Below are 11,547 nucleotides of genomic sequence, written 5' to 3'. Positions count from 1 at the left end.
TTTGGATGGACATAGGATGGTGAGACCTTGTCTCATTTACAGAAGTGTTCACTGTCTCCTGAGGAGATGGATGATGACACTGGAGCAAAGTATTTGCAATCACAGGAATATAGACGCTCCGCAGGCAGCCCTGAGCACAGAGAAGGCACAACCTTTCTGACTGTAGGAGCTGGAGAAGCCTTCTCAGAGGAGGTGACAACTGCCCCTGGGGTTGCTGAAAGAGTAGGGATTTTCAGGCAGAGAAGTTTCCCAGGGAAGAGTGTTGTCAGAGGCACAAACGAACACGGTGCATGTTTAGCTGGAATGGGAGACTTGAAGGGAGAAAATGAGACTGGAAGGCTGAGAACATTTTCCCACATTGTAAAATTTTACACATACACAGAAATAGGGGAACTGGTATAAAATCCACCTCCATGTGCTTATCAGCCAGCTTCAGCAATTATCACTTCAATGACCAATCTTGTTTTATTTCTATCCCTACTCACTATGCTCCCATCTCATTATTTTAATGCAAATCTCAGACATTGAGTCATTTCATTCATAAATACTTCAGTAATTTGAAAAGTATGTCTTTTTTTCTTCTTCTTACAAATGAGTCATAGTATAGTCTAACACTGCAACTTGTTTGATTTTTATCCTAGCCATCTATCTGGCTACTGTACTGTCTCAGGATACATAACATTGTCTCCCTCTTTCAGGAAGCTACTTAGTGTTCCACAATAATTAACCTCAACAGTCCCCAAATGATGGGCATTTAGGCTGTTCCCAATATCCCCATATCAAAACAAAGTTGAGACAATACCCTTGAACATACATCTTTGTTTACCTACAGGCATATCTATGGGTTAAATTCCTGGACGTGGAATTGCTATGACTTTGTGCACTTTGACTTCTGACAGGTGCTCTTTATTTGGCCCAGGAGGGGCTTCGAATGATACAAGGACGGTTTCTGTTTTCCAGGCTTGTGACATTTCGGAATCCTCTTTGTCATTCTCCATTTAATCAGCCATGTCCTACGCACTCAACTCCTCCCAGTCTGTCCACCTTCCTCCCCACTGCTGCGGTCCTGGCTCAGGCCTGATTCCTTTCTCACCAAGACAGTTGCTGCTACAAACTCAGAATGTAGTCTAATCACTTGCCAGGGCAACACATCCTAAAACGGGAAGTACATCATTCTCTTGCTTAAACGCCTCTATTGGTGTCTCCCTAGGTACAATATTAAAAAAAAAAAAATCCAACTCCTTAGGTGCCTTTCCATGCCTTCCAGTTTGTTCCCACCTTCTCACTCATTTCTCACACACCTTTAGGCTTCACGGAAACTGGATGCTATTGCCTTATTGGGGCCCCCAGCTCACCTTCTGCCTCCTGTCTCTGATGTGTAAATCTTGCTCATCCTTTAAGGTAAACTCAAACCCCACCTCTTCTATGAATCCACTCAGTGCAAGACCACTAGTTTTTAACCCAGGGTGACTTGGATTCTAAACGTGACACTCTTGGGGAATGTCACTTAATCTTTCTGAGACTTGGATTTTTCATCTGTTAAATAAAGACAAAAATACCAACCTTGCAGAATTGTTGTGAGGATTAAGGATAATGGGCACATAGTAGGCGTTCAATAAAAGTAAATTCTCCTTATTTCCGTGGTCGCTTTGACTATCCCACCGCACTGGATTGGAGCCTCTGGTTCTACGCGGGCTGCATTTGCTTTGTGTTACACCTGGTGGTCGACAAGGCTTTCTTGACCACTAGACCACTAGACTGCCCACTGCTGTGGGCAGGGCTGGTGATTCACCCCAGACCACCTACCGCCTGGCAGAGAGCCTGCCAATAAGTGGAGAACGAGACAGAGATAAACGTAGGAAAAAGATAAACAGGCGGAAGAAGGGCAGACGCAAGCGCAGAGGGGCTACAAGACAGCTTCCTGCGGGACTCTGGAGCCAACAGCAACCGGAATCCGGGCCGGAGGTGGGGCCAGGATATGGGGGCGGGGCCTGGAGCGGACCCGCCCCTGTCCGTCCACTAACGCGCTCCGCTGTAGCAGTCCGCTAGCAGCGAGGTTCCTGGCGCTGCTTCCAGGTTCCTCCGCGGCCGGGCGGGGCCTGCTGCTGGCGCCGAGATGCGCCCCCTGCTCGGTCTCCTCCTGGTCTTCGCCGGCTGCACCTTCGCCCTGTACTGGCTGTCGACGCGACTGCCCCGCGAGTCGACACTGGGCACAGCCAAGGAGGCTGGAAACAGGTGCATGGCGGCGGTGATGGGGCCAGGGGTTCGGGTCAGAGGAAGGGAGCCAGGTCCGAGGATGGGATCTGGGAATCGGATTTTCGGGTTCCTGGATCGGAGGCGTCGGGGGCTGGGACTTGGGGTTCAGCTCTGGGACTGGAGATTGGGCCGCGTCTACACGGTCTTGGGCAGACTGGGTGGACGAGAGCGGGGCCTGGCCCTGTCTGGGACCTGCGTGCTGCCGGCTGCGCGGGAGTGCTGTCTGGTGCCTTTGGGGTGGTGATTTGCGGAGGGAAACGCGGCGCCTTACCTTGGGCGGATCCTGCTGGAGCACCTGTGTTCCCACCATTGGATCGCCTCTTGAGCGGTGTTCCCGTCGCCTTCCCAGGCCCAGCCCTGATCCCCGTTTGCATCCGACCTTCGCCTCTATGTGGACTCGCAGCCCCTTCTTAACGACTGCTTTCAGCCTCACTCCATCATCCTCCCCACTTCACTTCACTACACTTCTGTCAGGTCTGCCCTTGGGGCTTTAAGGCATCCAGTCTTCAGGAGAAACGTTGATGGACAACTTTAAATTATTCACTAATTAATTATCTGCTGTCTTTTGTTGCCTGTCTCTGCTCTTTTCCTTTTACTCCCTGACAGTTTGAGGCAGGAGGCAGTACAAATACATACCGGGCTGATTTGTCGTGATAAACCAGCATATTGTTTATAAAGTTAATGGAAGTGTGTCAAGGATGTTACTGATGGTGGAATATTAGGACAGCTGTTTTCAGTGACTGTATTCTTTTACTCTAGCTGGGAAGACTCTGCTGTGGGTGTCAGACATACTAAGAGAAATATTCTGATGAGAACCAGGAGGTTTTGCTTATAATTGATCATTGATGGATTCAAGAGTTGTTCAGCTGGCAGAGGCAAGGTAGCCTTTACACTGTAACCCTTGTACAGGGTTCAGAGTGCACTGAGGATCATATAGAGAGCAGGGTGAAAAGCAGTCTCTTTGAAAGGGTTGGTTCCAAGCTTGACATATTATCAGGAAGATTATGTTTATGGTATGGACAAATATACTTTCCCAGGGAATCTTTAATTGGCTCTTTTGTGACTGATAAAGCAGTCGTTTTACCTAGTAACTTTGGAGCAGTGTGAAGTTTGAATTGTCCTTGGCCTAAAGCTTAGGGGGAGGGGGTACTCCTAGAAAGGAAGGCAGTTTAGGACATTTAGTACTTGCCTAGAAATTAATCCATTTGCCTCTTAAGAATAGTTCATAAAACTTGAGAGCTAAGAGGGAACTTAGTGATTATCCACCTTCAACCCCTCATTTTTCCAGTAAGGAAACTGAGGCTCAGGGACTAGCCTGAGATCACACAACTGGACAGTAGCAGAGTTGAGATGCTATGCCAGGTCCCTTGCTTCCAAACCAAGGCTCTTCTCCTTGCCTCTGCTGTGTTATATCAGGTCATCCATTATTCTGGCCTCCCATTAAGTGTGTGTGCCCAGCAGACCAGATGATGGGCACATTTATAAACCTACTTGGAAAGAAGACACAAGTGACTTTATTAGGTATTAGGCTGATCTGGACTCTTGTTTCCATCTGCTTTTCCAAATCTCAGGTCACTGTGGTTCCCCTCAGACCTGGCCGAGCTGCGGGAACTCTCCGAGGTCCTTCAAGAGTACCGGAAGGAGCATCAGGCCTACGTGTTCCTGCTTTTCTGCAGCGCCTACCTCTACAAACAGGGCTTTGCCATCCCTGGCTCCAGCTTCCTGGTCAGTATCCTGCCCTCCTCCTGTGCCTGCCTGCCGGGAAGCCACCTTCTGTCTTTGTAGAGGGGCCCTTAGGCTGCAGATCCTACAGTCCAGAGGGCAGACTACTGTGGCTACCATTTGTTGACAGCTTTCCCTGTGTCAGGCACTGTCCTAGTTGCTTTACCTGCACGACCTTATTTAATTCTCCTAAGAGCCAACAATGGGCACTTTTATCCACATTTTACAGGGAAGGAAATGAATGGTGAGAAGTTAAGTAACTGTCCCAGGTGACAAGGTGAGGAGGGGTTTGGGCTGAGGTCTGAACCTGCATCCGCCCAGCTCCAGAGCCTGTCTTTCCTCCCAGGTATGCTGCTTTTGTTTCTAAGGATTTGATAGGTGTGGAGCACTGTCCTTGAGACCTCTCCCCCTCTGCATGTTGGTTTTTCTTTTAACATCTGTTTTCTCCAGTAGTCTGTGAGTTCCTTGAGGTCAGGACCTGTTCCTTACTCTCAGTCTATGTGCTTCTTTTCCTGGCACAGGGAAGTGCCTTCATAAATGTTTGACGAACAGATGCAGGTTGTTCATGGTGCTGTTAGGCTGTAGAGGATTGGGAAGTCTCCCTGTGTGGAGAGGACGAGTCATTCTGGTTTTCCAGGCGGCCCCCTGGCTCTCGGGAGCCACAGTATTAGACCTGGGCTTGTGCTTGGGCTCTTGGATGCTTCTCATCAGTTGCCATCTCAAGTGATACAGAAGAATCTGTGCTGTCCTCCCAGCAGCATTTTAAGCTGGTTGGTGTAAGTGTAATATACCTGTTATGGCTTTGGGTAGGTTTGAATCCCAGCTGTGTAACCCTGAGCAAGTCATTTAACTTCTCTAATGATGTTTCCTCATCTGTAGAACGGCATTCTCCTATGTAACCCCCCTAGGATTGTTACATGGGAGGATTAAATGACACAGTGGGTGCAGAGGGGATGGCACGGTGATGGTGTGCTGCCTGGCACACAGCAGCCCTCAGCACTCATTGAATGATTGGCTGACTGAGCAGGAAGACTTGACAGCTTCCTTTTGCCCTGCTTCTCCCTCCGGCCCCAACATTCAGCTCAGGCTGGATCCGCCTAAGCAGTTGGTTAGAAACTGGAAGAAAAGCAAACACATTCTGCCAAGAGAGATGGGGGTGTATATGGTGCTTGAGGTCAGGCACTGACTCCTGGGGCTGCCCCTGTACCTCTTTCTCTCTTGAGCTGAGCCCTCTTCAGGGCGAAGAGCCAGCTGCTACCTGGAGGTGAATCCTGTCTCTGCCTCGTGTGACTTTGGGCACGATACTTAATCTTGCACCTATAGAAGGGGTGAGGATGGTATACTAAACAGGGTCATAGTGGGGATTAAATCAGACCTGTAGTCAGACGCATAGTAGGTGCTGAGGAGATCCCTACCTTCTCACTTCCAGGTTCCCCTTTTACTTTCTCTTTTGGATCCCATGTTTGGCAGGATGATGTCTACCAGCCAGACTGCACTTAGGAAGTGTTAGTTCACTTTTCCATTTTTGTCAATCTAAGGCTTTTTTTGAGTGTCAGCTAGAACTCTGGTCAACATGGAACCCCCAGTGTTAGCATTATAGAGAAGTAATTCCTGCAGGAAGGAAAGAAATGAGACATTTTCTAAAGCTTATGAGGTCTTACTGAGGGAAAATTCATGGTTTGTGTTCATTTAAAGTAGCAGAAGTAACTTGTGAACTTCATTGCTGCCTCTTCCCAGGGCACCAGGGCTGGCAGGGCCTTGCACAGCCCAAGTGGCAGGCTGGGGGCTGTATACACAGATTTCCCTGTTTAATTCTGTCTCGCCACTGAGGTTTTAATCTTCTTCCCAGTTTCAAAGGTGAGGAGACCGAGGCTGGGGCTGTAGTTCCCAGCTCTTTCATCACTTTTTTTCTTTTTTTTTAAAAAAAATTATTTTTGGTTGTGTTGGGTCTTCACTGCTGCACGTGGGCTTTCTCTAGTTGCGGCGAGCGGGGGCTACTCTTCATTGCGGTGTGCGGGCTTCTCATTGCGGTGGCTTCTCTTGTTGTGGAGCACAGACTCTAGGCGCACAGGCTTCGGTAGTTGTGGCACACGGGCTTCAGTAGTTGTGGCTCGCGGGCTCTAGAGCGCAGGCTCAGTAGTTGTGGAACATGGGCTTAGTTGCTCCATGGCATGTGGGGTCTTCTGGACTAGGGCTTGAACCCGTGTCCCCTGCACTGGCAGGCGGATTCTTAACCACTGTGCCATCAGGGAAGCCCCTTCATCACTTTTCATTCATCTCTTTAGAGTGGGAGTTAGGTTTTCTCCAGGAAAATCACTGAAGGAGGAGGGAACCTAGGACTCTTGGGCTCCAGGACAAGATGGCTGGTAGCTGCCAGATGTTCTCATGGCAGAGGATTTGTTTTCTTTGCAGAATGTTTTAGCCGGTGCTTTGTTTGGGCCATGGCTGGGGCTTCTCCTGTGCTGTGTGCTGACCTCGGTGGGTGCCACATGCTGCTACCTGCTCTCCAGTGTTTTTGGGAAACAGCTAGTGGTCTCCTATTTTCCTGACAGAGTGGCCCTGCTGCAGAGGAAGGTAAGGCGAGGGGGTACATCTAAGTGCCGGGCCCCCAGAAAGTTACCACGTGGTCCTGAGGGGAGTAGGGGCAGAGATCTCCCACAGTGGTCCTCTGTCCTGCCTCAGGATGTCCCAGGGGTCCTGTTGATGTCTCCAGGAGACACAGATCTGAGCTCAAATCCCAGCTGCATCACTACCAGCTCTGTGTCTTTGGGCAGGTTCCTGACTTTTCTGAGCCTCAGCTACCTCCATTTTAAAAATGAGGAAAAGAATAATTTATAGAATCATTTCAATCTCAAATCATTTATAGAATATGTAAAGTATGTAGAACAGATTTTCAATACCTGGAGACTCTTTCTGCTTCATAATGGCCTTGTCTTCTTTGGCTACAGGTGGAGGAGAACAGAAACAGCTTGTTTTTTTTCTTACTGTTTTTGAGACTTTTCCCCATGACGCCAAACTGGTTCTTGAACCTCTCGGCCCCAATTCTGAACATCCCCATCGTGCAGTTTTTCTTCTCTGTTCTTATTGGTAAGACGTGGTGTGTAAGTTTGAGTCTCACAGTTGTCCTGGGCATATGCCTGCCTCTGCGAGCACAGGCTCATGAAGAGCATCGAAAGGCCTTATCTAAAGTAATTGTTCCTGATTGCAGATCTACTCGGGCTTGAACATGAAAACCCATAAAAATACTTCTGGAAAAAATAGGGATTGTTCACTCTGTAACTGTATTTAATGCCTATTGTGTGCCAAGCACTGTGCCAGGCCCTGGGATTAGAAGAGTAATCTGTGTTACACACACATCTTGGCCCATAGTAAGGGCTCAGTAAAAGCAGAGTTGGAGTGAGGGGACGTGGGCAGAAGGCAAGTGGAGGCAGGGGAAGGGTCAGAGCAAGGGGCTTCCTGTTTGGCTTTGGCCCCTGTTTTGATTAAGATCTGCCTTAGGAAGAGCTGGTACTAGTGCGGTTCCTTCTTGCCTTCTGACAATTGTATGACCTTCAACAAGCTCCTACCCTCATGGGCCACTTGCCCATGAGGGGCTAGGACTAGAGCAGTGTTTCTCTAAGTATGAGCTTTGAACCACTTCCATCTGAATGGTAAAATTGCTAACAGCCTGTAAGATCACTGACTTATTTTCTCCACACTGGAAGCAAACCACCCTCTCTAAGCCTACGGCAAGGATCGCCTCTCTTAACCCTTCTTTAGAACATGGAAGGGAAGGCTACTCAGGGCTCTGGGTCAGACATGACAAATCTGTGGTTACGCAGCTGCTATTAATAGGGAATTCCTGAGAGAAGTTGAGATCTTAAATTGAAGCAGAATCTACCACAGCTAATTCTGTCAGACAGGCTTTTAGACAGCATGCCTCAGCACCTCCGTTAGCAGCCTGTAATCACCCAGGTGGCACGAGGCTTGGAAAGACTCCGGAGACCGAGATTCTAGTTACCCTTCTGACAAGCTGTGTGACCTTCATGAGTCTGTGATCTTGAGGCATCATCTACTAGAGGAGTGGATCATCAGGGGGTCCCAAACCAATCAGAATCTTGGGAGTGGGGGTCAGGAGAGGCTGTTAGAATGCAGGCTCCTGGGTTCTACCCCAGACCCAGGTAACCAGAATCCCTGGGGTGTTACCTGAGGATGTGTTTTTAACAACTTCACCAGGGGTTTGTTATACAACCAGCCTCTCTAGCCACCCGTCAGACTTGTGGGATCCAGTGGATTTGATGACCTCTTACAGACAGTACAGAACATGAATAGTACTACCGCTTCTAAGAAACCTGTTTTTATCACAGGCATACTGTAAATCTCATAATGCTGGTGCTTCTCTTTACTTTAGCTGTTGGGCCCTCAGAACCAAATTTGGGGACACCTCTAGCAAATGAGTGAACTTTATGCATTTTTGCTTAAGTACTAACTGTACTTTGTTTATTCTTCTCTCATTCTGTTTTATTCTTCATTCATTTGGTTTTTTCCTATTTAAAAATATTTATAATCTTACTGTAGTATATATATTTTGTGAACCATCTCAAGTCCTTTTGCTGAATGAGACAAATATATGTGGGAAGTGAGGAAAGGAGGGAAAAGAGTGGAAAAGAAGGGAAAGAGGTAATATGTTTAGAGGTCAGGAATTGGGCAAAAACAGTACAAAACTGGAGTCACTGTTGTGAATTCCTGGTGACATTTCTGAAGGACTATTGTTCTTCATTTTCCTCCTCCCCAGTAACAGGCTCTTTCCCTTTTCTTCTTCAAGGTTTGATCCCATATAATTTCATCTGTGTGCAGACGGGCTCCATCCTGTCAACCCTGACTTCTCTGGATGCTCTTTTCTCCTGGGGAACTGCCTTTAAGCTGTTGGCCATTGCCCTGGTGGCCTTAGTTCCTGGAACCGTCATTAAAAAATTTAGTCAGAAGGACCTACATTTGAATAAAACAAGCAATGCTCATCATCTAAATAGTAGAAAGGACACCTGATCTGGATCCTTTGGTTGCCTGTCCCTGGACTCTACTGTTTATTTGTGTCATGGGCGTGGTCCTCTGAAGCCCCTCATTGTTTTTAAATTATTCTCAACAGGTGATTTGGACACTATTCTTCTGTGTGCACTGTCTTGTCATGAAGGACACTCTGTGCTCTAGAAGGTGAATTATATCAGGTTCTCAAACCAGCCCTGATTTAGCAGGACACTCTGCAAAACGGATGGCCTCCTAGCAAATCCTGTTTGTATTTTACTGAATAACAAGGAACTCAGGCCAAGCCCTGAGCTGCTTTGGGAGAGGAAGCTGATTGCCCTTGTCCAGGGCACCTCTTCTGCACAGTGATCAGCTGTTGTGACAGGTGTTATATCCTTTTACGTCCCTTGTGGACATGATTAGTGTAGATAATGACATGTGGACCCACATCACTGACACTACTGTTCATCTTGTTAATCTCCTGAAGAGTGATCCTTCTGCACTGTTTTGCCGATGACCTACCTCTTCCATAAATCAGAGGAGACAAGCTGACAAACTGCATAGAATTTCCATGTACAGCTCAAAAGCACGGTGATTGCTGTGATGCTCTTTGTGTTCAGACGCACTGATGTTACCACATATGTCACATCTCCTCTTGGTTGCATGTCCTGACAGTTCAGCTGATTGCAAACAGACTATTGAATATCAACGGAGCAAACTCTGTATGTTATGAATATATTCTGGAGAAGTTCTTACCCATCTGGATGGGCAGAACCCTTAACTCACTTGAACCAAATGACTGTCAGTGCATTTTCTAGTCTGTGCTTTCTGTGTGGGAATCCCTCCTCTGTCTTGCTGGGACAATGGATTCAGTACACTCCAATATCACCCAGTATACCCTCTGAATGCTTTTTTAAATTTTGTCATTTCCTGAGAATAACTGAGGGATAATTCTGTCTTATCTCTTAATTCAGGTGAATTAAGGGGAAAATTTGGTTTTGGAATAATTTGTTGTGTTGTAGTTTAATGATCTGTAGCTGTCATGGCTTCCTATGGCTGCAGTATTGAATTGGCACAGACCTGTTCATGCTTCCCTCCACCTATCAAGGACAGAAGGGCCTTGGCACCTAAATGACCAGCTCTGGCATCCTGTACCCTACGGGAGTAACTCATCATTTCTTCTCAGAACTGTTGTCCCTGGGCACCATCTGCTGGGTTTTTTATTTGGCTTGGCCAAGAATCTTGCCAAGGCTTTAATGTAGACCAATTGTTCTACATGAATTCTTGGGAATACTTTTTTTTGCGGTACGCGGGCCTCTCACTGTTGTGGACTCTCCCGTTGCGGAGCACAGGCTCCGGACGCGCAGGCTCGGCGGCCATGGCTCACGGGCCCAGCCGCTCCGCGGCATGTGGGATCCTCCCGGATCGGGGCACGAACCCTTGTCCCTTCCATCGGCAGGCAGACTCTCAACCACTGTGCCACCAGGGAAGCCCGGGAATACTTCTGTTTAGTACAAAGAATGAATTTCCAAGCAGTGTTTTTTGGACATGGTATAATCCAAAAAACACAACAAGGACTTCATTTTTTAAGGATGTGTTGCTTTAAAAGAAGCCTGATAACAAGAGTGGGAGTGAGGAGAATGCCAAGTGGACTTGGAAATCCGTGGCTCTTTGTGTTCTGAAGTAGGAGGAGGGAAGGGGAGACACAAGGAAGCTCTCTACACTATTGAAAGTATGGCCCTTTGCCCTTTATCCAGCTCCTTGGATTTGTCTCTCTCCCATCTCCCCCATGATTTTGCAACAATGTGCCTTATCAGTTGTGAGTTTACAGGCAAAGCAATTTCCCAAATAAATGGATATAAATATTCTGTGTGGTGTGTGTTTATACATGTTGCTAACTTTCAATTCCCATTGCCAGTGAGAATCAGGATTGGCGGAAAATCAGACAATCCAAAGTGGTATCTTAGCTTTCTGCGCTCAAGCTTCTTACCAGTTGTATACACTGGAAGCCAGATTTTCATTTTTGCCTTTTCCCTCATGCATACTTTATAGTACGGTACTAATACCACAGAAGTAGCTGTAAGATGGGCAGCAGGGAAGTGGTAGGGGAGAAGAAGAGTGCCTGTCTAGGATGTGACAGAATAATCACGAAGAGATGATAACAAAAGAAAATCATGGTCATCTCTTCTTTCTGTGGATGTGTCTGACGAGAGAGCCCCAGAAACCAGCTTCTCCCATCACCTATTTTTCCTGGCTGTGGGAAACCCAGTCATGTAAAAGGCTTCCTTTCCCGTAAGTTCTGACAAATAGTGAGACTTGTGAAGGCAGCTCTCAGGACACAAACAGTACCTATAAGGAAAAGACAGGACAGAAAACAGTGAAGTACACTTTTTGTTTAATTCCATGCATTTGTTTGCTTTGATAGTCGCTCTTGTTCCCATCGCTGTACAATTGTTCAATACAAAGAGGGGGCCGGCATCAGAACCCACACAGGGAGCAAGGGAACTAACAGTACTGGAGACCTCAGAGGACACAGATGAGGGAGGTCATTCTGACACTTGACTACAA

At 47.4% G+C, this 11,547-nt stretch overlaps 1 protein-coding gene across 1 annotated transcript; it reads left to right on the top strand.

Annotated features, from left to right (window-relative positions):
* The first annotated feature begins 2,010 nt into the window (after positions 1–2,010).
* TMEM41A (transmembrane protein 41A) lies at positions 2,011–10,847 on the top strand. Its single transcript, XM_059063767.2, has 5 exons — positions 2,011–2,235; positions 3,828–3,981; positions 6,391–6,552; positions 6,927–7,065; positions 8,783–10,847. The coding sequence occupies exons 1-5, from the start codon at positions 2,117–2,119 to the stop codon at positions 9,001–9,003; spliced, it is 795 nt and encodes a 264-aa protein (XP_058919750.1). The 5' UTR covers positions 2,011–2,116; the 3' UTR covers positions 9,004–10,847.
* The last annotated feature ends 700 nt before the right edge of the window (positions 10,848–11,547 follow it).

This window comes from Kogia breviceps, chromosome 5 (genome assembly GCF_026419965.1).
Source record: "Kogia breviceps isolate mKogBre1 chromosome 5, mKogBre1 haplotype 1, whole genome shotgun sequence".
NCBI classification, from domain to species: domain Eukaryota; kingdom Metazoa; phylum Chordata; class Mammalia; order Artiodactyla; family Physeteridae; genus Kogia; species Kogia breviceps.
The sequence above is the reverse complement of the archived record's forward strand: the minus strand, read 5'-3'. Positions and strand labels throughout refer to the sequence as shown.

Excerpts from the sequence above, each read along its gene's own strand:
- TMEM41A (XM_059063767.2), top strand. The coding sequence starts at position 2,117 with ATGCGCCCCCTGCTCGGTCTCCTCCTGGTCTTCGCCGGCTGCACCTTC. Across the intron at positions 2,236-3,827 it reads GCCAAGGAGGCTGGAAACAG|GTCACTGTGGTTCCCCTCAG; the intron begins GTGCATGGCGGC and ends TCCAAATCTCAG. Across the intron at positions 3,982-6,390 it reads TCCCTGGCTCCAGCTTCCTG|AATGTTTTAGCCGGTGCTTT; the intron begins GTCAGTATCCTG and ends TTTTCTTTGCAG.